At 51.3% G+C, this 25,214-nt stretch overlaps 11 protein-coding genes across 11 annotated transcripts; 6 read left to right on the top strand and 5 right to left on the bottom strand.

Moving 5' to 3' along the window:
* Positions 1 to 1,683: 1,683 nt before the first annotated feature.
* Positions 1,684 to 2,846, bottom strand: Asppvi_009569 (uncharacterized protein; the record flags this gene model as incomplete). Its single annotated transcript, XM_043305419.1, has 2 exons — positions 1,684 to 2,651; positions 2,717 to 2,846. The coding sequence occupies 2 exons, from the start codon at positions 2,844 to 2,846 to the stop codon at positions 1,684 to 1,686; spliced, it is 1,098 nt and encodes a 365-aa protein (XP_043161354.1).
* Positions 2,847 to 7,196: 4,350 nt separating this feature from the next.
* Positions 7,197 to 7,598, top strand: Asppvi_009570 (hydrophobin family protein; the record flags this gene model as incomplete). The annotated part of the gene is made up of 3 exons (XM_043305420.1): positions 7,197 to 7,392; positions 7,443 to 7,504; positions 7,557 to 7,598. The coding sequence occupies 3 exons, from the start codon at positions 7,197 to 7,199 to the stop codon at positions 7,596 to 7,598; spliced, it is 300 nt and encodes a 99-aa protein (XP_043161355.1).
* Positions 7,599 to 8,131: 533 nt separating this feature from the next.
* Asppvi_009571 (putative chaperonin (GroES/Cpn10)) lies at positions 8,132 to 8,637 on the top strand (the record flags this gene model as incomplete). The annotated part of the gene is made up of 4 exons (XM_043305421.1): positions 8,132 to 8,158; positions 8,249 to 8,446; positions 8,518 to 8,570; positions 8,616 to 8,637. 4 exons carry the CDS (start codon positions 8,132 to 8,134, stop codon positions 8,635 to 8,637), a joined length of 300 nt encoding a protein of 99 aa, XP_043161356.1.
* A 133-nt stretch (positions 8,638 to 8,770) lies between these two features.
* Asppvi_009572 (putative 2-haloalkanoic acid dehalogenase) lies at positions 8,771 to 9,490 on the bottom strand (the record flags this gene model as incomplete). The annotated part of the gene is made up of 1 exon (XM_043305422.1): positions 8,771 to 9,490. One exon carries the CDS (start codon positions 9,488 to 9,490, stop codon positions 8,771 to 8,773), a length of 720 nt encoding a protein of 239 aa, XP_043161357.1.
* A 347-nt stretch (positions 9,491 to 9,837) lies between these two features.
* Positions 9,838 to 11,457, bottom strand: Asppvi_009573 (aromatic amino acid and leucine permease; the record flags this gene model as incomplete). The annotated part of the gene is made up of 1 exon (XM_043305423.1): positions 9,838 to 11,457. One exon carries the CDS (start codon positions 11,455 to 11,457, stop codon positions 9,838 to 9,840), a length of 1,620 nt encoding a protein of 539 aa, XP_043161358.1.
* Positions 11,458 to 12,026: 569 nt separating this feature from the next.
* Asppvi_009574 (NAD(P)/FAD-dependent oxidoreductase) lies at positions 12,027 to 13,446 on the top strand (the record flags this gene model as incomplete). Its single annotated transcript, XM_043305424.1, has 2 exons — positions 12,027 to 12,548; positions 12,595 to 13,446. The coding sequence occupies 2 exons, from the start codon at positions 12,027 to 12,029 to the stop codon at positions 13,444 to 13,446; spliced, it is 1,374 nt and encodes a 457-aa protein (XP_043161359.1).
* A 265-nt stretch (positions 13,447 to 13,711) lies between these two features.
* On the top strand, positions 13,712 to 16,241 carry Asppvi_009575 (transcription factor domain-containing protein; the record flags this gene model as incomplete). The annotated part of the gene is made up of 6 exons (XM_043305425.1): positions 13,712 to 13,830; positions 13,933 to 13,995; positions 14,049 to 14,269; positions 14,321 to 14,412; positions 14,456 to 15,063; positions 15,110 to 16,241. 6 exons carry the CDS (start codon positions 13,712 to 13,714, stop codon positions 16,239 to 16,241), a joined length of 2,235 nt encoding a protein of 744 aa, XP_043161360.1.
* Positions 16,242 to 16,281: 40 nt separating this feature from the next.
* Positions 16,282 to 17,772, bottom strand: pfa4 (putative palmitoyltransferase with autoacylation activity Pfa4; the record flags this gene model as incomplete). The annotated part of the gene is made up of 5 exons (XM_043305426.1): positions 16,282 to 16,685; positions 16,742 to 16,820; positions 16,871 to 17,170; positions 17,221 to 17,392; positions 17,438 to 17,772. The coding sequence occupies 5 exons, from the start codon at positions 17,770 to 17,772 to the stop codon at positions 16,282 to 16,284; spliced, it is 1,290 nt and encodes a 429-aa protein (XP_043161361.1).
* A 329-nt stretch (positions 17,773 to 18,101) lies between these two features.
* Positions 18,102 to 20,870, top strand: Asppvi_009577 (putative DNA mismatch repair protein; the record flags this gene model as incomplete). The annotated part of the gene is made up of 3 exons (XM_043305427.1): positions 18,102 to 18,508; positions 18,559 to 18,947; positions 18,994 to 20,870. The coding sequence occupies 3 exons, from the start codon at positions 18,102 to 18,104 to the stop codon at positions 20,868 to 20,870; spliced, it is 2,673 nt and encodes an 890-aa protein (XP_043161362.1).
* Positions 20,871 to 21,205: 335 nt separating this feature from the next.
* Asppvi_009578 (DUF1295 domain protein) lies at positions 21,206 to 22,280 on the top strand (the record flags this gene model as incomplete). The annotated part of the gene is made up of 2 exons (XM_043305428.1): positions 21,206 to 21,900; positions 21,953 to 22,280. 2 exons carry the CDS (start codon positions 21,206 to 21,208, stop codon positions 22,278 to 22,280), a joined length of 1,023 nt encoding a protein of 340 aa, XP_043161363.1.
* Positions 22,281 to 22,783: 503 nt separating this feature from the next.
* Positions 22,784 to 24,060, bottom strand: Asppvi_009579 (cytochrome and DOMON domain-containing protein; the record flags this gene model as incomplete). The annotated part of the gene is made up of 2 exons (XM_043305429.1): positions 22,784 to 23,979; positions 24,027 to 24,060. The coding sequence occupies 2 exons, from the start codon at positions 24,058 to 24,060 to the stop codon at positions 22,784 to 22,786; spliced, it is 1,230 nt and encodes a 409-aa protein (XP_043161364.1).
* Positions 24,061 to 25,214: the final 1,154 nt, after the last annotated feature.

Below are 25,214 nucleotides of genomic sequence, written 5' to 3' on the forward strand. Positions count from 1 at the left end.
GACTGAGGTGGAATATGGATAGCTTGTAAGTGGTCTATCCTTCCTGAAGAGGTGATATAAAGAATACAGGGCTGACTGAGGTGGAATATGGATAGAATGTAAGTAGTCTATCTTTCCTAGAGAGATGATATAAAGAATATAGGGCTGATCAAGGTGGAATATGGATAGCCTGTAAGTGGTCCATCCTTCCTGGAGAGATGACATAAAGAATACAGAGCTGACTGAGGTTGAATATGGATAGGAGGTAAGTAGCCTACCCTTCCTAGAGAGATGGCATTATTGAATATAGGGCTAACTGAGGTGGAATATGGATAGCTTGTAAGTGGTCTATCCTTTCTGAAGAGATGATATAAAGAATACAGGACTGACTGAGGAGGAATATGGACAGTGTGTAAGTAGTTTATCCTTCCTGGAGAGATAATATAAAGAATACAGGGCTGACTAAGGTGGAATATGGATAGGGTGTAAGTGGTCTATCCTTCCTGGAGAAGTGATACAAAGAAATATGAGACTGACTGATTAATCTTAGTAAGCCATCTTGATGCAAACAACAGTGGAGGCTGGGCGGAATTCAGGAATGTAAGGACAGAAGATCATATTACTATAGCTGTGACTGATATCTTTTCTCACTAGCATGTTCTATAAGACATGCTATATATTAGAAATTCTGTGAGTTTTCTTGCCTTGGTATAGGTTTTCCCTATTAGTTTAGGTTTCCCTGTACTGTTATGTGAATGCAAAGGCATAGTCTACTCTTGTTCTACTTAGTTCCTTACCATAGACATGTATATTTTCTAAACAGTATACCAAGATTCATGAACGACTGCTGGGCTCTGTTTTTCATTCCACGAGGTAGTCCTCAGTTTTAGGTGCGATTTGAAATCAATAGAAGCGTTAGATTTGTAAAAGGAAGCAGCCGGCATCTGAATATAATATATAGTAAGGCTCGTAAGTTAAATATAACTGACTTGCTACAAGGCAGAAGTTGTACATTGTGATATTCCATTAGACCCCTTGGTACTTAATGTACATGACTTACATGTGATCGCCATTAGAAGGATTCCATATGAAGCCTGCATAACTTTGCATAAGGCTATACACCCAATGATCTGGAAGAGCTGGAGAAATTATAGTCAACCCTGGGGGGAACAAGAGATTACGGCAGTTTATTGCTAGGATGAACAAAAGAGAGATGGACAGTATGGTAAGGCAGGCCTGAGGTAGAAATTTTTCTCTACTTCGATTCCACTTTTGGAGGGGCTATCCATTAGGTTAAATGTCGTTTGAGGCAATCGATGCCCCAAGAAGGATTGTACTTGCGATGCACCTTGGAACATCTTAATGTTGAAGTCGTTTAGAGCAAGGGGGAAGCAGAGATACCTATTGGTACTTTCTTGACGTACCCAATCTTTGTACGTTGTAATCGGACGCGTCTTGAGATCGCCAAGCGCCTCCTGTACCAGCTGCAAACGCACTCCGTCAGTGTCCAACAGTCATGCAAGACTCCTGTCATCAATGACACATACCTTTACAGAATGTGGAAACGTTTGGGTAACACGCCCCTCAACTCCACAATATACTGCAAAATAGCTCAATAGCAGATATGTCTGCAGCGTCCAGGTTTGGGCCTCGTTGTCAGTCATCCAAGGCACAGCCGTCCGTTCGTGCTAGTTGATTTGTGAGCTAAACACGGCGTCTTCGGCGTTTACCGGCTCCTTGGCCTACCTCGAGGATGAGTTGCATAGCAACAGCGTGCATGGAGACAGCAACGGAGTGCTCACTGAGATAAACTGCGCCACACGCCATCATAGCGAGCAAAAGGGGGGCTAGATAGACAAAAACATCAAGAATGGCCTCACCACTATCGGTCATGAGACTCAGATGGTACCGTAGCGATGTCAAGTTTGGCTCGTGCACAATCGGTATATGGGTAGCAATGTGCTCGAAGAAAGCTTTCACGAACCGCCTCACTGCATATTTGGAGGGGAATCGAAGAGAAGCAAGTAGATTGGCAGGGTACTTGGCAATGTTTGCCAAAGCAGTTGCACAAGCCTCGTCGTCTGCAAGCCAGGTGCGTTGGGCTGCACTCACGTTGTGGCCCAGATCCGGTAAATTCGTTCTTGGTTGCTCTGGGACCGACGCCAGAAGGTCACTGKCATTGTGGTTGGACACTCCACCCAAGAGTTCGTGAGCATTTGATAGCAGGGCGTCAATGCCGATAATTTCGGAAAGACTGGAGTTGAGGAGGTCTGGTTCCACCAAGGAACTAGAAACGCCCATAGGGTTCTCTTGAAGACAGGAAGGGAATATTTCTGTATACGAGAAGAGGACGTCAAGCGGATTCTCCTGACTCGCTTGGGAACCATTCACCTCTCGGCTTCCGGGAGATTCTTGTGGCTCCTCTGTTGAATCGCCGAGCCCATCTGAGTTTCGGTTGTTCCCTCCGGTCACACTCGTGGATGATGCCCGCAAAGGGCGATTGCCAGTGACAGGATCTACGGAATCAGAATGGTTTCGGCGCTTGCCGCGATAGCCAGCCGCATTTGTGTTGGCGGCCCCAGGATGCAAATTTCTGGTATGACGAGTGATGACATCCTTCCGCGACGAGGCTACGGGACAGTACAGACAGTTATACGGCTTCTCGCCGCCGTCTGAAGTTATGGATTATGGCCATTAGCCAGCCGACCGGCGGCAATCGGAAGCAGAAACAACGTACGTGTCATCTCATGACGTCGTAGATGAGCCAAGCGATTGAATCTAGCATTGCATTGCGGGCAAATGAAGCCGCGCCTGTTTTGCTTAGAGGACTTGACCCCATACGCACGCGTGTTGTCCTGGCCGGACATATCAGAGGCTCAACACGCGGCTAATCAGACACAGACAGGGGGTACAGAGGGTAATTTCACTCTGGAGGTGGAATTGCGAGACAAGGACCCGAGTTCGAAAAGTTGACCAGATGCAATTTGCGGGGTAATTTCCGTAGGGACCTGTCCGGCTTTTCCGTCCGTAGACAACAGAAAAGAAGAAGTCTGGACTCTCCGGAACTTCCTGAGATATGAGCACTGTAATTGGACCGCCCTGCAGATCCCGGACCACCCGAGATGGACGAATTCACAAGTCCGAGCATGTACGGCGCTACGGAGGACCAGGACTGCGTTTTGTGAGTGTTGTGGGTTTCACAGGGGAATTGGGGGGAAGGACAGAACTAGGCTGTATCGACTACACGCACGTAGCCTACTAAGGATCGGGTGCCTTTAACGATAGATACACTGTTGTTCCTATCCATCTTGTGTATATGAAGGTTGTTTATGGAGTAACCCAAAACGGAATAGGGTCGTTTCGAGTACGGGCCAAGAAACAAAGCGTGGATGTCTATACGGCAACCTGTTTTCGAAATCGAGCGTACTCAGTGCGGTTAACTAACAATGCATAATTATTGTTTCATAGCCGATTTTGTCGGCGTCCGGATCCTGTATGAGACTCTGTTGTAACGAAATCACCTGCCACGAAATAGGACGTATCACCATGCACACTTCATTCTAGTATAACCTATAGAAACACCTATGGCCGGACCTACTCCCAACATTTAAATAAGGGGTATTCAGGTGTCTATTCTATCATTGCATAGAAAGTCATACACTGTAGGTTGGTGCATTAGCATGAAGTTTGGGACTTTATTTCGCAGATCATGAGAAGTCATGTACCTCCAAAATCTCTGTCTTCTAACTGCATCTTCAAGTTGGACGCTGATCGCTGAAACAGTGGCTGATTGCATTTTTGGCCTGGCGATCACCCGGGTTATCATCTGCATCTACACTATACTGACGTATCTTCCGGTGAACAGCATTTCGATTGACTTTCCGCCAGGCTTGGTTTGCAACCGACATCCACAGACGGGAGGTCGCCCGACCAACCGCAATGCATAGCTAGACATGTGCCTCAGCTGTTATCCGTTTGTATCTTCGATGTCGGAACTGATGCCACTTGCTGCTTAATGATTTTGAGCAGTTCCTTTGCAGATGGGATGGAGATCTGGGCTGAGGAACAGGCCCTAAGCGCTAAGCTGGAGACCTTGTTGCCAAACTCTCAGCTCTTACAGGGTTAATTGTCAAATTTCTGGCTTGGGAGTATTGCGGGAGATGAGGCACCGTAGCCTAAGAAGCTCAAAGGATCAGGGAATTTAAGCGATGCCAGTACCCTAGATGTCAGAGCCTATGCTCAAGAGCGACATATCTGCTTAAGATAGTTAGGATTAGCTCACCATTGCTAGACAATTAGTCGCGATCTAGTAACAGGCAATAAGAAAGGCGTATCAAAGGATTTTTCTGAGGGGGAGAAGAAGTCGAAATAACGAGTGATGGCCACATAATCTTGGATATGCAACTTCAGACAAAGTAAGAAAAGAATTGAGAGGACCAATCGCATTCAAAGACGAGGCAGTCTCTTAAATTCATAGAACTCTTCTTTCCATTCTATGGGGCCGACTTCTTCCAGCTCCTCAATGAATCTCTCCATCCCAATAAATCTAAACTTAGCCTTTTCTGCATCCCGCCAGAAATGCGGCCACAGCATTAATTGGGCTTCTTGTCCATGTAAGGATTCTGTCTGGGTGGCCCATATCTGAACAGGAAGATGCCTTTGCTTTAACTGACTCTGTGGAATACTAAACCCCATGGCAGGTGGGCAAATCCCCCTTAGCTTAGAAATTATAAGATTTTTCCTTACAGCAAGGAGGAGGGCAAGTAATAACCTTATCTATTTTGTTCTCAGCCAAATGTCCATCAATGTGATTGATTGTGCATTTCTGCCGCCATTGCTGGAACCGTTCTTCATGCCTTTTACCGTCATTTCCTAAGCAGAAGGACAAAATCCAGGTACAACCAGCGTATACTGCAATTTTGATAGCCAGGGGAAATCAGCAATGCCCCATCCAGTCATCCTGTGTCTTAATACGTGCCGCACATAGATAGCACCACTCAAGAAAAGATCGATTTGATCGTCGATGCGCTCGCTTGCCGTTAATATACAGCTGTTGATAGGGGGCCGCTTTCGATGATTTTCTTCCACATTGTACAATGTGTTTTGATCGATTCGACAGGAGTCGGGCGTCGCACGACCTGTGTACTTGATGCTCTTGATCTGCTTCCATCTCGCAGCTGAGTTCATCTGGTGTTTCAAATCGACGACTTTTTCGTACTCCCAGAGAGAAGTGATATACAGAGCCACTCTGTCTTTCTTGGGCCATCTGGCTTTCCTCGCATCCAGTAGGAATCCACAAAACTCCTCTTAAGAGGGTCACAATTTCCTGGTCGAGAACCAAACAGCTCTGGTCTTCTTGTAGGTATTTTTGTCCTAGTCAAAGAAGGAACTGTGTCGTCTCGACAATCATAAGCATGATTGGTGTCGTTCCAAATTGGACATCGGACCTCCACCGCTTGCAGCCCAAACGGTGGCGGGGTAGTGGACTGTAGGCGGATTGAATCACGAGAACTGGGGCGGGTATGAACTTCGGCAGCTTAAATAGAAAGGTAGGTTTCCTTTATAAGAAGGAATGCTGTGTCCTTTCAAGCTGGAGGCTCGACTAGCTGGAGGGAACAGTGGCTGATTGCATCTTTGGCCTGGCGATCTGACTGGTCATCACCTACATCTAGATTCACTGACATATCTATGTTAGTGGAAGCATGCGCAGGGCCCTCTGGACCTTGTTTCGGAGGACCATCTGCCACCGAGTGTCCCTCTACGCTTGGTCGCAACCCAACATCCCTGACGCATATGCCATCGAAGTCGTTAAGCTCTTGCAAGAGTCAGTCCAGGCTGATCCATCTTAGCGCACAACCGTCCCCGAATGTGTCCAGGAAACCGCAATGCAAAGCCAGCATGTGCCTCAGCTGTGATTCTGTATCTTCGACGCCGGGAGCTGACGCCACTCCTGCTCAATGATTTCGAGCAGTTCCCTTGCAGATGGGGTGGCGATCCGTGCTGGGAACAGGAACTCATTGCTGAGTTGGAGACTTTGTTGCAAAACTTCTCAGCTCTTATAGGGTCTCTTTGTCCAATTTCTGGTTCGGGAATACTGCGGGAAGTAAGGCAGCGTAACCTAAGAAGCCAAAGAATCAGGGGACTCTAGCGATGCCGCTACCCTGAGTGTCAGGACCGAGTGCTGAAGAGCGACATATCTGCTCAAGATAGTCGGGATCAGCTCCTCACAGCTAGACCTGGGACTGAAACGTTCGCGTAGCACCCGGTTATTGACACCAAGGGAGCGCGGAGACAATGATTTCGCTGATGCGATGCAGACTGTAAAACTCAGTTAAGGCGCATGATGCATTCCTGGGCTTTGGAGCATACGCACGAGAAATTTGAGGCCACATTGGCTCATTCCCCGTGTATGACATGGTTGTAGCCAAAGCTTTGCAGTCTTGCGCCTGCAGCTTAGATCTCTTGACCGCTACACAACTCCCAGCTTGAAGCATTGGATTAGGTTTGAACGAAGGTTATTTGTACTTCGCATACGTGAGCGAGCCCTACCACGAGATGGCTCTGAAACGAGGCTGGTTACAATGTGAAGCTTTGCATCCACGCGGCTCGGTCACAACAAGATACTTCGAAATTGACTGCAGGAGAGCATAAATGATATACGAACATAGAATATGTCGTACCTGAATAGCATGTTGGAGAAGGATGAGCTGTACGAGGGCTGAGGTCATAGCTACGGTCAGCTTGCCCCTTGCTGACCCATTCCCGGTACAATATATCCAAATCAGTCGGGCCAGGCAGCCAGCGACCATCCCCTTGCTGCATCACATGTCCTCAGGCGGACTTTAAAAGCTTGTTGGTGCTTTTCTTAGGGTCGGTCGGTGTCACACCGCATTCTTCAACAGACGAAGAATGCGCTACTGGCCCAAGTCTCCGATGATTACCCCACGGGGTGTGTCTTTATAACTTCACGGCATTTCTCATTGAGAATGACGCCCTTCTTACCCCCTAGGACAAAGCCAAGGCGAGGCTTGCTTCAGGAATGACGAGAGTCTCATTCCAAGTCCATCTCCGAGGATGGCTGTTGTCAATGACATAATGCCTCGAGCATGGTATAAAGAGAAGACGCACTCACGGTGAGAACATCTTCCTCCAACAATCACCATCACAAGCACACACCAATCACAGTCACAGACTCAAACAAACCAACTACCTGCAAAATGCTCTCCCGCACCATCCTCGCCGCCCTCGTCAGCGCCGCCTGCTTCACGACCATCAACGCAGACTGCAGCCCTGAAAACGAGAAATGCTGCAGAGACATTGAGGACAAGGATCACCTTGATGATCGTACCAAGGGCTTGCTCGGACTCTTGAGAGTGGATGTTGATAGCCTAATCGGCGATGTCGGTCTGGATTGTATGGCCTGACTTGAAATCTATTTTGCTCTGCTTTGTTAACGAACCCAGGCACCAGTATTCTTGGCGGTAGCTGCTCCAACAATGCTGCTTGCTGCAGTGGCAATGACTTCGTAAGTAGGCACCGCAGAATTTCGTCGGACGGGATACTTACTTGATGTTTAGAACGGACTCATTGTGCTTGGCTGCACCCAGATCCAGTTGTAGTAGGGCCCCTGTTCTCAACTGCACTCTGGACGACCTCATATCTGGAAAAGCAAGATGCTTGAAACGGTGGATTGGTCATGTTCTACTGCGTAGTCTCAGGATCAGTTATGGTTGGCAGTTAGCAGATGAGTAGTAGATTAATGGAAACTGTGCTCACCTTATTTGGGCAATGAAAAGATATTCCGTAGGGGTTCAGGAGGGTTTATCCAGTAACGTACCCGACTCAATCAAGATCACCACAACAAGAGACAACCCTTCGGCCGAAGCTTAAACACAATCAAATCCATTGACGAATCGGACGTGGCCAGAACCACCGAGCGGAGACATACTGACAGCTCATCTGATTGGGTTCGGGGGAGACGGGAACGTCATAACTAGATATGCCTACCCGGAGGACATAAAATCAGATGATGCGCTGATACCACCTGGTAGCTACTGCTAGCCTTAAATTCGATCTGTATAATTATGCTGACGAAACAAACAACTGATCCTATCACCTTGTACGTCTTCTCTATCGTGTAGATACTGGCAACATGGAACACGCGGACGCAGTTCACTCGGTATGTAGCAAAGGTCCTTAGAGTTTACGGATTCGCCACACCCTCACCCACCGCCAGTATGACGGATTACAATTAACAAAGGCCTGTTAGTACCTCTGTCCGAAGGAAAACACTGTGATCGTCCTTCCTGAAGATGAGATCACGCATGTTGGGACGTCAAGTATGGGGACGAAATCCATGAAGCCTGCGCGGGGGGTTGTGCTGGCGGTTGGCACGACGAAGGCGTCGGGGGATGGGAAACAGCATGCGAAGGACGTGAGGCTGGGGGATTTGGTGATTTATCCCAAGGTGGGTTTCTGACTCTGGACAAGCTTCTGGAGAAGATCCTGGAGATGGTGCTGATGCATGCGTAKGGGAAGGGGAAGGAGGTGAAGGTTGATAGGGATGAGTATTTGCTTCTTGATCGGGATGAGTGAGTTGTTCCTTGGCGATGCCTGATCTGAACTAATGTGAGCAGGATTATCGCTGTCGCAGATTGATTGATATGAATGTATGATTGATGCCTCTTAATTGGTCTATGATAACCTGTACATTGAATGATACCTATACTTCCATCCACAACAGTCATATGCAGAGCGTCTGCTATAAGATAGGATAGCTGTAGAGGAAATGCTAACCAGACAACTTAATGACTCCCTCCGCCATCTCAACCAATCCCTCAGCAACAACCTCCAACCTCTCCCTCTCAAACACCTCCCAACAGCCCTCCCCCTCCAGCACACCACAATACGCCCCCCGAAACCCCGCCCTTACCGCAGCCGACACATCCCACAAATGCGCGGCCGCAAACCACTTCTCCTCTTTTCCCCCAATCCTCTCCAGCGCAGCCCGATAAGCCCCCAGCGCCGGCTTCGCAACCCTCAGCCCATCACAACTCAACACCCTCTCCACCGGCATCTCAACCCCCGCCCGCGTAAAATACCCCCGGACACGCTCCACATCCCCAGTAGTTAGACACCACACCTCAAACCCCGCATTCCGCAATCTCTCAAACGCAGTTACAAGCTCAGAACGCAGCTGCAAAGACGCATAGCCACGTATACACGCGTCTCGCTCCTCATCTGTGAAGACCGAGCGTGGGTCGGCCACGCCAGCCATGAAGAGGCTGCGGTAGAAGAGAGCGCGCATGACATCTTTATAGGGGCGGTAGGACTCGGAAATGGACAGGAAGGTGAATTCGAGCTCCGCGGCGGTCATCCATGTGTACCCGAAGTGATTGGGGGTGATCCCATAAGTTGTGAGTTTTGGGCCGATTGTGTCGGCGATGGAGGCATAGTAGGCGTCGAAGGAGACGCAGGTGCCGACCACGTCGAAGATGATGTGTTTTGGCATTTTCCTTGGTAATTCTTCTGTTGGTTGTAGGTAGTTGGGGTTCGATTTGTGTGTGAGTGATGAGTGAGGGGTCGGTTGTTTATGTGGATTCCACGATTGGGAAGTGGAGATGCGAAGTGATGCATGGAGGACCGGATCACATCCGGCGGATGAGACAGGAGACATGTTCTGGCAATCTTGCTTATCTTGTCGATCTGGATATACTACTACTGTTCAAGATGCGTTCCGGTCCACTCGGAGGATTATCGGAGATTACTTTGATATCTCTACTCCGTAGCCTTATCATGGAATGCAGTCCCGCACTATCAGTTATGTTTGTAACCAACAAATACAATTGTAATCGAAGACTATGACCATAAAATATTCAACCGCCTCCACCAGGTCCTCCTCTTTGGCTCGGGCACGGGCTCCTCCTGGTACGCCTGGATAAACGGCCGGATGGGAATCTCCTCCAGGGGAATGATCGCCGTCCTCCCCCACAGCTTATACCCAAAATACAACACCAGAATGATCGGAATGTTCAAATACGACGAGACAAACGTCTCCGTATCCCAATGCCCCCGCATAAACGTGCTGTATCCCCCAGTGAACAATAAAAGTGTAAACAACACGAGCGCAAACCAGGTCAGGTACGGCTGCAGCGGCGCCGCCCACGGAAGCTCCCTCTGCCGGTCGATTCCCTGCTTCTGGCACCCGTACAGGAACCGCAGGTAGATGATGCAGATACACATCCAGTTCACGAGAGTCGCAATGGAGACGATGTCCTGCAACCAGTTAAAAACGGTGCTGGCCGAGGCGGACAGCGTCATGTAGCCGAGTCCCATAAAGACCCCGATCAGGGCGACAGCAACATAAGGCGCCCCGAACCGGTTGACCCTAGTAAAGAATTTGGGTGCATGTCCGTGCATGGCCAGCCCGAAGAGGATGCGAGAGCCTCCGAGGATGTTGCCATTCCCCGCGGACCAGGCAGAGGTCAGAACCGCAGCGTTAATAATAGATGGGACGGCCTGGATGCCGGCGCGCCGGGCGGCAATGACAAACGGTGACTGGGACGCATTGCCGGTCGAGCGGAGCAGGGTGGGGTCATTGGAGGGGACCAGCATGCCCACCATGAAGATGGACAGAATATAAAACAAAAATACACGCGCGAAGATCCGTCGCGCCGCTTTGGGGATCGCCTGCCGCGGAGACCGCGTCTCCGCCGCGGCCACGGTGATGTTCTCCATCCCAGAGTACGCGTACAGCGCGTTGTTGAGCGTCGTCCAGAACCCCAGGAACTGGCCCCACGAGCCCGGGACGTCCAGGTACTGCACGAACGGACCGGGATTCCGCCAGTACCTGAATCCAATGCTTTGCCTGTCCGGCCCGCCTCCACAGGTGATCACTAGCGCCATGATATTGATGCCGATGACGAGCATGATCTTGATCATCGAGAACCCAAACTCGAGCTCCCCGTACACGCGCACAAACAGCAGCGCGGTCACCAGCATCAGAACCCCAAACACCGTGATCCAGATTGCATTGTTGACCGTCACCCAGAACTCGACGATGACGGCCGCCGCGGCCAGCTCCGCGGGGATGGAGACCAGGTACGAATAGACCTGGTTCCAGCCGTTGGCAAAGCCGAGCGCCGGGTCGAAGAAGAGCATGGCGTAGCGGACCACGCCTCCATTCAGCGGAACCAGAGCCCCCATCTCGCCGACGGCAAAGACAACGGTTGAGCCGGCCACGCCGATGATGGTGTACCCTAGAAGGGCTCCAAGAGGCCCCGAGCGGGCGATGGCACGCCCAGAGCTGAGGAAGAGGCCGGTACCAATGGTCCCGGCCAGCGCGATCATCTGGATATGTCGCTGGTGGAGGCCTTGTTTGACCAGGCGGATCTCGCCGAGATGATCGGCGGCGGAGTCGACATTGTCGGGGAGTTGCTTTTCGGTGTCATGGGGGATGTCTTTTTCAGGGTCTTGCATTATTCTTGGTGTCTCTGTTTCAGGTGGCATGCTCAATTTGAAAGTAGGTTGGGGACCTTGGAGGTAAGGTGATATTGTGTGCCAGTTGGCGATATTTAACCAATGTCTTATCTCTCTGCTCAAGCTCATCCGGTGATGGTTTAGCTTTGAGATTAGAGTGCGGTAGATAGCTTGACATGTTCTTCCAATGAAGGCGATGCATTTGCAATTCCTATCTCAAGGTTTCGATTTCCCCTCATTTTGTGTAGCCACTGCAACCTAAAGCCCTTGCTTCTGGGATAGTTACACCATGACCAACCGGATCTGGACCGGCTGATGCAGGGTCACATGATGATAAACCGGACTTGACCGGACAATTGCAGCTCGCATCGCGAAGATAAGAAAAGATAAAGATGATCAGTGGAGAAATGAGGGGAGAAGTGGGGAAGGTAAATTGTGGATCATCGGGACTTGACCGGAGCATCTTCAGCAGATAGACAACTCCTGATCAGACCACTTCATCGCAAGAATAAGTATATAGGAGACCTTTACAGTGGTCAAATTTGACCGTTGTGATAAGGGCATAAACAATGTCTACCCTCCCCTCAAACCCCATTGCCTGCTTCTGGCAGAACAACCCCCACGAACTACACGACCATCGCTCCACCGAAGATCTCCCCACGCACAGCGATGTGGTTATCATCGGCGCTGGGTATGCGGGCGTGAGCACCGCCTGGCATTTACTACACAACCACACCAACATCAAGTCAATCACTATCCTGGAGGCAAGAGGTGCTTGTTCAGGTGCCACCGGTCGCAACGGAGGCCACCTGCGCCCGGATCTGTACGGACATATCCCGACGTACATTGACCGCGCCGGTCCTGAAGCAGCGGCGGAGATTGCCGAGTTTGAGATTGCGCATGTCCCAGCGATCAAGAAACTGGTCGAGAGCGAGCAGATCGACTGCGATTTCAGACTTACAAGGACCATCGACGTGTGGTGTAATGAGCAAGCGGCAGAGGGGGCGAGGAAGGTCTACGAGCGCATGAAGGGGTACGGATTCGCGTATATGGACGATGTTGACTTCCACACAGGAAAAAATGTAGAGGGAGTACGTTACCTCGAAATCATGCCACTATCCGTACTAACGCGATCAGATCTGCGGCGTCAAAGGCGCCGTGGCCTGTGCCTCCTACACGGCGGCCACCATCTGGCCATACAAGTTCATCATGCACCTTCTCGCCAAACTCCTGGCGTCAGGAAAGGTCAATTTGCAGACATACACCCCCGCGACAGCAGTCACTCCATCTGCAGACGGTAAATTCACAATCGACACCCCCCGCGGCACCCTCCATGGCGACAAAGTCATCCACACCTCCAACGCGTACGTCTCCTCTCTCCTCCCACAGTACAAACACAACATCATCCCCTGCAAAGGCATCTGCTGCCGCATCACCGTCCCCGAAGGGCAAACTGCCCCGCTACTCACAAACTCGTACATCGACCGCACCAAGGACAACGTCCTCTCGTACCTGATTCCCCGCTCAGACGGGAGCATCATCGTCGGAGGCGCGTCGGCGCTCTTCAAACCCCATCGCGACCAGTGGTACAACAATACCGACGACAGCGTACTCGTCGACGCCGCCAAGGACTTCTATGACGGGTACATGCAGCGGACGTTCCGCGGGTGGGAGGAGTCGGGGGCGAGGGTAGACCAGATCTGGGCAGGGGTCATGGGCTACTCGTATGACTCGAATCCGCATGTCGGGGCTGTGCCGGACAGCGAGGGGCAGTTCATCCTAGCTGGGTTGAATGGGCATGGGATGCCGGTTGTTTGGCTGGCGGCGGAGGGGTTGGCGAGGATGGTGGGCGAGGGGGTTGGGTTTGAGGAGACGGGGATGCCGAGGCTGTTCAAGACGACCAAGGAGAGGATTGAGAGGGCGCAGGGGGGGAAAGAAGAGGACGGGGATATTCTTGGGACGGGGTCATTTTTTGCTACCAAGCAGTAGATAGATAGTTAGCCAGTTGCCAGTGTGGTGCATCAGTAGGTATAATTCCTACTTTAGATTAGCGTTATCAGTGGATCTTACCCCATGTTTATACCACTTCCGTTATCTGTGCCAAACCTAAGTTTCCCCACCCAGAGATAAGCCCGATTCAAGCTGCAGCCACATGGTCCACACCAATGTAGCAATCTTCATTGCATTTATTCACACATAACACATAACACATAATCTACTCTTACTCTCATCATTGGACTTCTAGCATGCTAAAATGAGCGCATACCAGCCCCCGCTATCTTCCACCCCCAGAGCGCAATCAAGCACCGAAGCACCCGCACCCCGACTCAAACGGCGCAAAGTAACAGACGAGAGAAAGCGCACAGCCAGAGCGTAGGCCTACCTCCAAATCAAGTACCAAGTATCAAACTGACAATACAGCTGCGATCAATGCCGCCGATGGAAAGAAAAATGCGAGGGAGGAATCCCCTGCAGGAAGTGTTCGCACCTTGGCCGTCCCTGTCGCGTGCGGGGTATGCCCGTATCGCAGGATATCAGGTACGTACGTCAGCAGTCACTAGTTAGTACTCTGTGCAGGCTGACACTGTTAGCGCTCGGGATGCGTTGGTGGAACTGCAGGAGCGGGCCATGTACATGGAGCGGATCCTGAAACACGCGTTCAAGGGGATCGCGCTAGATACGAAGAGTCTCAGGCAGATGGCGCTGTCGATTGATGAGACGGGCAAGGAGATGCAGCCGGAGACTGATGAGGCCGAGTTGACTATGGAAGAAGAGGAGTGCACGATCGACCCGGTCGAGGATACCGTTACTCGTGCGTTTTCTTTTTTCTACATTGTAGATAGCGGGCGCTGACTATAGACAGACTTCTCCGGGGAATTCTCCTACTGGAACTTCTCCATGCGCGTCAAGCGTCAGATCGAGGATAGGATGGCTGCTTCCGCTTCCCTGAGCCAGGTATGTTTCTGCCTTTTTTCTCCATACATACTAACTGGTCCAGACTCAACCCCCAAACCAAATATCGAACTACCCCCGAGCGAAACAGCTGCGATCCAGCTCGCGGACCCTCGCAGCAGCCATCTCCTGCATCCCCCCTCGCCACATCGCCGAGTTCCTCGTCAGCATCTTCTTCAAACACGCCGTAACCCACTACTTCTACGTCGACAGATCATGGCTCCTCACCAGACTAACCGCCCTCTACACCAACCCGGAAACCCTCACCAGCAAAGACGCCCCAGTCCTCAGCATCATCCTGACTGTTTTTGCCATCGGCACGCAATACGCCTACCTCGAAGCAAAGTCCGCCCCTGCCTCGTCCAGCCAAAACTTCTCCGAGGACGAGCTGGGCACAATGTTCTACCAGGAAGCGATCCGGCTGCTGCCGGAGATCATCGAGGTGTCCTCGCTGGAGAGCGTGCAGGCCTGTCTGCTCTTTGCGGCGTATGCGTTGCCTATTGATGCGGCGGGGCTGGGGTACGTGTATATCAATCTGACGATTCGGCTGGCGATGCAGAACGGAATGCATCGGCGGTGCGTGGGGGAGGCGTTTAGTGCGGCAATGATGGAGACGAGGAATAAGGTGTGGTGGACAGCGTATGCGATGGAGAGGTATTACTTCTCTGTTGCTTTGTTTGCTACAATACTGACGGAGTAGGAAAATATCTATATTCCATGGCCGACCTCTAGGAATGCTTCGATCGGACGTCGACACGCATTTGCCGGTTGACTTGGGTGAACAAGACTCGACAACCCCATATATGCTTGCTTCAATACATCTCACGCATCACCTGGAGGATTTCTATAAAGAAATGTACGTCCACTCTGCCAGTAAAGCGCAGACGAGTAATACTGACAACCACAGATCCCTCCTCCGCACTACCCCAAAACAGGACCTCCCCCTCCTGCTCTCACGACTCGCCGACAGGAAAAATGACCTAGAGAGATGGTGGTCCACGCTCCCACTCATAATCCAAAAGGACGACGCCCAGACCCCAGTCGATCGATCAACAGCCCACCTCAAACTCGAACACTGCCTCCTCCGCATGTTCATCGGCCGCCCGTTTCTCTTCTCGCGAGGCTCGCCCTCAAACCCAACTTCCCCAGCTACTCCCCCCTCAAGCACCGCGCAGAAGCCCACGCCCCGCCGGGAACTGGTGACCTGCTGCATAACAGCCGCCGCGGACGCAATCTCCATCTGCAGCACCCTCCGCGACAGTGATAGTGGCCCTGGTCTGGCGCGCGCCTCGTATATAGAGTACAGTTCGTGTCGAGCAGCGCTGCTCGTGCTAATTGCGTACTCGATCCAGGATCGCTCTGATCATTTTCGCAAGGCGTTACGGGTTGGATTAGATATGATTCGGGAGATGGCGGCGAGTGGGGAGTCGGCGAGGTCGGAGGTGGAGTTGATTGAGGCGTTGGAGAGGGCGCTTGTGAGGCTAAGGTCCTTTGATGAGGTGGGCAAAGTAGCCTCGGACTATGAGGAGTTTAAGCAATGGGAGTCTATGTGGAAGCGGCAGAATGATGGGGATTGCAATTCAGACGAAGCGGTTGCGGGATCGATTCAAGAGCAAGGTTGGCCGACAAGCGAGATGGGGCCCTCGGGTATCGCAGAGAGCAATGCGGCTCTGGGCCCTTTGAGACTATTCGATGGCGCAGCGGAATGGGCTCTGTTCGGTGGAGGAAGTGCATTGCCAAGGGAGCTGCAGCATCCGGAAACGCAGATGTTGGGGGATTTTCTGTCTCTCCATGATCCGAGATTTGACCCTGATTTGAGTCAAGCATTGTGAATTAAGATACCCTATCATACAGCACGTGCCGACCACCCGGTCACTGTTGTCGGCGTCTTTGCATCAAAATGCCTAGAGGGATGTCTTCCTCGTCGTAAAACTCGACTTCCTCGTCAACTCCAAAATCACGGAGGCGGTCTCCTTCAGAGTTCTTCCAGCCTTCCTCACCATCCTGTGCTTCCCCATCATCGGAAGAGTCACTCTCACTTTCAGAATCCCTTTCTTCCGCCTTATTTTCATTAAACCGGTCATGGAAGCGTTTCCGACGCTGTATGTTATGTGCTCCCTCCGAATGGCTGGCATCATTAGACCGCTGGTTATTTCGCGCTTGTACGGCCCTATGATACGAAGCATCGGCAGCCGCAATGGCGGCGCTCAGGTCCTCCCGCTTTGCAGGAAGTGGAATGCGATCAGGGTCTGGCGGCGGCCATGATAGGTTTGGGTCTGTCCAGCATTAACTGATGAGTTCTGTATACCTGTACATCAAACAGTGCACTCACCCTCGAAGCCATTGACTTCAAATTCTAGACCAGTCGACCGGTCAGGAGTAGCTGCAAAGGGCCAGAACCAACTCAATACCTGGACGTCGTCAGCGTTGCACCTGTCAAGAATCTCGAGGCTGAACCAACGTTCGCACTCCCGCCCATTCCGGCTTTGATATTCGACCATATGCCAATATCATATGGAAATTCCTGCTTCTTGATCCGAATCTGGATACCGCCTGGTCCGGACAGATACCCCCCAAAATGTCGAGCTCGTCTTAGCAGAGTCTCATGTCGTTCAATCTCCCACGATTCGATAGTGGTGGTATTAAGAGCTAGGGACCAGAGACTTCGAAGCAGAAGAATAAATAGTGCAAGCCAGGTCAAACTGTTCACCACCAATAAAATGAAGAGATGGGCCAGTTGTCCCAAACTAGGGCCGAGGTACTAAACGGAATTAGCTTGCACCAGAATTCAGGCGGGCAACCTGCTCATACACTAGGAAGATTGCGCGATGCCCAGACTATCGAAGCTCTCTCGAAGAGAAGAGTCTCAAGGTAGCCCATGCCTACTACAGCATAGAACAGAAACCTCATAAAATGAGGATATGTAAAGTGTGAAATGCAATTCGATGTCCACGGACAGTGGTGGTCCATCTTCGGAATGCACCTGCGATTGTGAGTCGGGAATAACTCTCGAGCCACAAAAACTCACCTCTGACATGTCTTGCAATGGTGCGCTCGCGGTGGCTTGAAAGCCTCGCATCGACGACACCAGCGCTGCCTGCCCCCTGCGCAATCCTTTTCCAATTGCTTAAGGTTGGAGGGCACCCAGTCCTTGGGTATCCGGCCAGGATCTACAGTGCAGGCGCGGTAATAGCATACCCAGATGCACAGAGCGAAGATGTTCAGGCGCCAGAACTCTTGCGACCTTAGTGGTGCCTCTTCGAAATAGTAGAAAAATAACTGGGACGTGTACGCAAGAAAACTGATCAACGCGGAGACGAACGGAATGGCCAACTGCGAAATGTTGAACGAGCGACAGAGCATTTTGACAGGGGCATATTCATCTATACAATCTTATGCATTCAGGAAGCTTGATTGATACCAAAGTCGTCTTGCATGGCTTCAAGATAATTCTTCAACGAGTGTTGATGCTGACCACGTGGTGCAGGCGGTCTTGACTAAGCGTAAAGCACGTGATATTGATACAAGCGTGCGTGGAAATATCGACGGCCATTCATCCCTGCCATCTTCATGCATACTTCGCTGAGATAGATCCATCGAGTTCATCAGTATTTAAGCGGCTCTCATCAATAAAACATGAAAAGGCTCAATATCTAGAGAATGATCCGCGTATCGCGTCATCACCGCTGAGGATGCCGATCGCGGCCCTTCCCCAGACCACTGTTCGAGCAATTGGCTCAACTTCTGTCATTTCAGACCCCTGCTCCATTGTCAAGGAGTTGCTGGAGAATTCTCTTGACGCGCACGCCACTGCAATATTTATAGAAATCTCCCAGAACACAGTCGACGTGATCCAGGTAAAGGACAATGGACATGGAATTCCGTCCGAAGATCATCCTTTCGTCTGTAGACGCGCCTTCACTAGCAAGATCGAGACTGTCGAGGATCTGAGGAAACTCGGCGGAAAGTCGCTAGGCTTCAGGGGTGAAGCGTTAGCTAGTGCTGCTGAAGTTTGCGGAGGAGTGACGGTCACGACCAGAGTGGAAGCGGACCCAGTTGGCTTCTGCATGAAATATGGAAGAAATGGCGAGCTCATCAGGTACGTTGCCCGGAAGAGACTTCGAAGTGTGCTGTACTGACAGATTGAAGTACTCAACGTGCCTCGCACCCAGTCGGTACAACGGTCCGAGTAACGGATCTCTTCAAGAATATACCAGTCCGGAGACAAACGGTACTGAAAAGTACCGCAAAGACAATAGCCAGGATCAAGAAAATCATACAGTCGTATGCTATTGCTCAACCCGCTATAAGGCTCTCATTGAAGGTTCTTAAAGCTGCTAGCGAAAAGGCGAACTGGGTCTACGCCCCTGGAAAAAATGCCTCGCTTATGGACGCAGCACTCAAAGTTGCCGGCACTGAGGTCGCTTCTGCTTGCGTAGCCAAGGAGTGGCCCTGTGGAAACGATTCGGATGAGGAGTCTGGGAGTGGTAATGACTCTTCTTTTCAGCTGCTGGCCCTACTTGCGGATCCTGGATCAGGTATTCACTCTACACATTGAACTGAGAACTTGGCTGATGAGCGCAGATTTCTTGAAAGTGAACAATGCGGGACAATTCTTCAGTGTAGACGGTAGACCTCTTTCAGCATCTCGGGGCATTGGACAGGAGATCTCAAAACTGTACAAGTCCTATCTACGAGCAGCTGCTTCGCGTAGCGGCGGTTTCTCGAACATATCGGATCCATTTCTTTGCTTGCAAATCCGCTGCCCGGAAGCCTGTTACGACGTAAATGTTGAACCAGCCAAGGACGATGTTTTATTTGAGAATCAGCAAGATGTTCTCTCGCTTGCAGAAGATCTATTCAAGGACGTTTACGGTGAAACCCCTGATGGGACTGAGACACGCAAAAGTTCCTCCAAAGGGAAAGAGAGGATGACAAATAATGACGCCTTCGACCTCCTTTTAGCTCGTAAAGACACCTCTGAATGTTCTGTCGAACCGGTGAAAGAGGGTAACGAGCCACCCAGCTTCGTCACGGCTAGCTCACTTTTCCACACGAGGAGCAGCCCGAAGAATGGCCGACACGAACAGCGATTATTCGCCGATGGAAGCCCAGGTGCGTCCGGTCATACGAGAACCAGAGATTTAGAGGGCCTCAATCCGTGGTCAGTGACACGACTGTATGCCCCTTCTGGAGCTCCATCCCATCAGACTCCGTCGAGGGTTGCAACAGGATCCGCGCGGCTGCCTCGTGCGGCGCAGGAACAGGAATCCAGGTCTACAATCGATACATCTCCTTTGCGCTCGGCAAGTTCCGCTTCGCCGAGTGCGTCCACACCTGGTTCGAATCGACTGTCACACTCCCCAGCCGAGTCTCACTCTTCTGCTTCTGCTTCGGTCTCCAACCTAACACAAACCTCTCCAATCACGCCACTACACGGTCCATCTGTACGATTAAGAGCTTCAAGGCAGCGCGACAAAGAGCGTTATGGTAACGGTGCTCTCGATACGTGGTTTGTGAGGACCACACAAGCATCAGCTCACCAAGTGCCGGTTGAGCAGCGTCCGGAAAACGAACATGATGAGCCTCCGTTGTCGCAGCTAGCGCAGGACCGATTTGCACAACGTGAACACCCGCCGGGCACTTCAGACACAACGGCCCTTCAGAGGTCTACTGCGACTTCAGGAAGTCCAGAACCGTCTGAGGAGGCGACGAGTCCGGTGGAGTCGTCAGTCATCAGCCGGAGTCGCGCTTCAGAGCCAGCGTCGAGGCGGCTGGACCAATGGTCTGCAAATTTGCACAGACTGGCGAATGCTAACCATAACCCCGACCTGGAAAGGGCACTTGACTTTGAGAAGCGCAAGAGAGAAGCGATCAGAAAGCTCCGAGAGCAGAGAAAGGATGCGTCCGCCGCGAATTCACCTCATGTGAGCAGATACCTTGCTGCCAAAGCCGCTTTGCAGCCCGAAGTCAATGACGGCAATGCCGAGTCAGAGCCATCGATCTCTGAAACTGACAACTCAAGTCCTCGTCTGAACCCACATGATCCGAGGTCTTATCTCATGCGCAATAAAAGCGCGCATGATCAAAGGAGGCTTGCTTCAGATCCGGGCAAAAGCCGACGAATTCAAACAAACAAGCTGCCATTCGAGAAGATAGCGGAGGGGTGCGAACTGCATGATTTATGCCTGGTGCAGCCTGCAGCCATCTCTCTGATCTCCAAGCAATTTCGCGACTTATATGAACATGATCTATATATACGAGAGGAAGACACTTTTACAGGGTTTACTGCCGCTGATCTGCAATTCCTAAGCTTATGGGAGAGTCAATTGACCTCGTTAATCAAGCAAAACTTTCGATCTACGCAGGATTCAGACTTCCCTACTATTCAGATGAACTTCTCCGATCTACATCAGCGTCTGGATGATCTCGACATGGGTAGCTCATCTGCATCTGCATGAAATCTTCTCATTGTTCTTGATAGCAACGTCGGTATACTTATGACATGTATAGATATAGATTCAACTCAATTGCTCCAAATAGACACCACAATTCCTGTTTTTAAAGAAAGAAGCAACGCATTTGCTATCAAATAATATATTTCTCCGAAATGTTATGTATAGTGATGATATCATCAAGTAGGACCAATAACTTGTTTGGCAGATGGCCGCAGCGAACCGTTACATAATCCTGACATCAACACCGAATCGAAGTACAAAACCCCAGCACACCACCATCAACGACAAGATGAAATCTACTCAAGCAACATAGCGATTGAACAGCACCGATATTCAAAATGGAGGCCGGCGCAAAGCCGTTGGTCGACGTCGACCGATGGCCATACGAACGCGCCCATCTCGCACTCAACACCAGCGATGTCGGCATCTTCAAATCAACCATCCTCCCCTCATTCACGCTCCATTCCAGCTTCTCCGTAGCAGCCTACGCCCTCTCTAGAGCGACCGACCGCGGCGAAATCAAAGACTACTTCTGGCCCCTCAGCCAAGTCGCCAACGCCTGGTGGAGCGCCGTCGGCGAACCAATGTACCACAACAATATCACCTTCACTAGCGCCATGAACGCCATCCCCTGGACCGAAAAGGTCCTGCTATCCTGCGTCACAGCCTGGGGCACTAGGCTCTTCTACCGTATCGTGTCGCGCTCTCTCGCCCGCGGCAGAGACGACCCGCGCTACGAGGAGCTCAAGGCCAAGGACCCCGGCTTCTGGAACTCGGCCCTCTTCAAGTTGTATCTCCCCGAAGCGGCGTTCCTGACGCTCATCTCGCTGCCCTTTACGCTGCCATTCCGGATGAGTTGGTCGAGCGTGGCGTTTGACGGGGAAACGTCCGGCGTGCTTCGCGCCGTGGGCGTCGGGCTCTTCAGCGCGGGCTTCGCGATGGAGGCGCTGGCCGATGCGCAGCTGGAGCTGCATCGCAAGGAGCGCGATGATCTCTGCCGCCATGGCGTGTGGAGCATCGTCCGTCATCCAAAGTACGTATTCGTAATTCCCTGCTTATAAGGACCAAACTGACTATGGGCACAGCTACCTGGGCGACACTCTCGTGCACCTATCTTTCGTTGTTCTCAACGCCGCAAACACATTCAACCCGCTTGTCCTGCTCGGTCCAATTGCGAACTACGTTTTCCTGCGCGTTGTTGGCGGCGATGCGCAGAATGAGGCGAGCCAGGAGGAGAGGTACAGGACGCAGGATCCCCACAAGTATGCGCAGCTGCAGGCGTGGCGGCGCGAGAAGAACAGCTTCTGGCCTGCGTTGTCGGAGCTGGGTAATCCGTGGACGTGGGCTGTTGTTGCTAGTGGGCTTGTGGGTGTTGTTGTTGAGGAGGTCGTGCGTTCTTCGCTTGGTCAGTAGATTCTTAATGTATATAGTTATCTAGGCCTTAATTATGGTTCGTATTTCTATGTCGCTGTGGATGCGTTGAGTATTTATGGGTCCCAAACATATTTTGTAAATTGTATAGCCATCTGATGGTCAACACCCGCTCATCCTTAGACGATCATCGTGAGAATTACGGATTCCTAGCTCTTGTCGTGACTGACAGCTGAGTCGGTGGAAGGTGTTGGAAATCTACGCTCAGTTGAACTGGTGGTGCAGCAATTGTGCAGGTAGAAATTTTGAATAGCAGTCTGGGGAGAATCGGTGGATTCATGGCATCATATATTGTTGACTACATGTATAGCCATAAGTGCCTAGATGCTATGTGGACTGCTGTTACAAAGGATCACAGAGCCATTCCAGCATTAACTAAGCTTGATTCTCTTTAGTTAAATCGTAGACCTCCATATCCTGCTGGCTAAAAGCTCAATCAAGCCAAAACCATCGAGACAAATATCCATAGAGCCATAGCTCATACCTCATCGATCACTGGCACCATTCCTCTCCTGCAAGCCAGTTTCTTCACTGGAACCGTTCGGCGACACCTCCTTCTGCGGCGCAGCACTCGTCTTCGGCCTGAACGGAAGCACAATCACGAAAATAATATACGCCAGGCCGACCACACCAGCAACAACCGAGTAGGCGATGATCGCCCCCTTCGGCGCACCCTTGCCGGAGTTCTTGGTCAGCAGGAACCCTAACCCGCCATTGATGATGCCAAGGGCAATCAGCGCCCGGCCCAGCCAGCGGTGCATGTATGCGAAGACGCTCTTGCCGTCTGTGCGTCGGAAATGCATATGTTGGAGTAAGCCCATGAGCGGCTGGAAGAGCACCAGCAGGCCGACAACGACCAGGCCGATGATCGGGTGGTACTTGTCCATTTGGTTTGTATCGACGCCGAGGTGGACTCCCAGTCCGAGTCCGGCGATGGCCATAGCCACGGTGAACAGTTGCAGTGGCGCGTGGATGCGCGTGACGGTCTTGGAGTAGGGGATGATGTGGATTGAAATAGCGAAGGATGGGAATAACACGGCAAAGGCGACGCCCATGAGAGCGGCGTGGGCTATCAATGCTGAGTTCGTGTTGGAGGTTGTGGTCCCTCCTGTTGCTGTTTGTGGGGTTGAGGCCGCGTTGACCCCAGCGAACGGGTTTGATGCATTCACGGTGGCCATCCTGGCCTGTGCCATGTTGACGGTCTGCACGCCGTGGGAATCATGCAGTGTGATACCGTACGACACATCGCTGGAGTCGATCGCAGGACCCTTCTTCTCTGCCCAGATCCAGCTACTTGAGGTGCTGGACGGATCCAGAGAGCCACCGGTCCATTGAAGGCAGTTATTGCAGCGCACATTGGCGGTCATGTACCCGTTGCTGATACCAGTACCATCTAGGAGATCGATCTGCGCATCGGGGTTGTAGCCCGGCGGGACGTGACCTCTGCCGGACCGGGGAGAGAGGGTGACATTGTTGGCAGAGGCGGCGTACATGAGGAACATGTTAGAGCCTGCCATCTGCGAGCCTTGACCAAGAGCCACCCATTGATACGTGGTGGGTGCGCGGATTTGGAAGTAGATCGGCCCGGAGTTGGAGGAAACTGTGCTTTCAGGTACTATCACGCTATAGACGACATCGCTTGCGGGAGAAAATGAGTAGATTTGGGCGGCGGCAAGGGGAGCTGTCACGTCAGCACTTGTTCGGAGGCACAGGTAGGAAGATACGTACCAAATGCCAGATATAGAAGTCTACTCCAACGCATTGTGATGGTGGATCTTTAGCTGTTACTGTGGTGGGCAAGCAGAACTCTTGAGCAAGAGGGACTATATAAGTCCTCGGTTTTCAACCAAAGAGTTTCCCCTAGGTATACCAGCTCGACTGAAGACTCAAAGAGGCATAATAACTGGCCAAGACCGATCCCACGGCCATAAGACTCTAATTCAGTAATTGATCACCGTTAGCATAGCCGCGTTGATGGCGCCACGATCCTTCGCCAAGATGTTGGATATTGAGAACAAGCCTCGCTCGCCGTTGTAGTTAACACGGCCAGACCGGACAGGCCCTCCTAATATCGCTTGTTCAACTCGAATTATCTGACTGGCCGTCATCGCAGTCTGTACCATGTAGATAGACTGATAGTAGCATCGGCGACTTGACCCCAGGTCTCCCCAGTTTCCCCTGCGCAGGAAGGTCAATCATAGTGGAGATCAAGCTCTCCCCGGAAATCGAAATTAAAGCCGACGAAGAACCGAAAATCACCCGGAGCAGATCCAGCTGTTCGGAGTCTGGTCGAGACGCTAAAGAGTGAATATTAATCCTCCGAGCATTCTCCACGCGAGCGAAGGAACAGTGTCTAGAAGCGAGCTTGGCATGCAAAAGTTGCATGCTCGGCCAAGACCCTGGTTTTAGTCCCACCAGAGGGTCGTCAAATAGAGCCGGGTTGATTGGTCTGGCTTGAAAGAAGGTCTCCGTGTCAAAACATTATTGTCTCAGCTTCGCCACATCAGGAGGATGCAGAGTAATGCTGGAGCCTGAAGGATCAAGGATAGCTTGAAGAGTGACTTTAGTCGACTGCCAAGGGAACTTTATTCAACTTGCACAGCCTCAGCTGCGTTAATCCTTATCCTGACTCCCAGGCTTCCACAGCGTCCGCAAGCCTTTCGCGAAGAAAAACAAGATCGTTAGAATGGATAGAAGATAAATTAGAAATCATCTCGACTTACTTGGTCAATCATTGAGCAACGTTCCTCAACCTCATTCCCAAGTCTGCAGGAGATAAATCATACTCTATCTGCCTACATCAATCGGCTAAGCGAATAGACATGCGACGAGATCAAGATGAGTACTGTTCATAATGATGATCCGATCCTTCGATAGGCCGATCAATTCGATTATACCGGACAATCTCACAGCCTA

Source organism: Aspergillus pseudoviridinutans (genome assembly GCF_018340605.1).
Source record: "Aspergillus pseudoviridinutans IFM 55266 DNA, scaffold_7, whole genome shotgun sequence".
Classification (NCBI taxonomy): domain Eukaryota; kingdom Fungi; phylum Ascomycota; class Eurotiomycetes; order Eurotiales; family Aspergillaceae; genus Aspergillus; species Aspergillus pseudoviridinutans.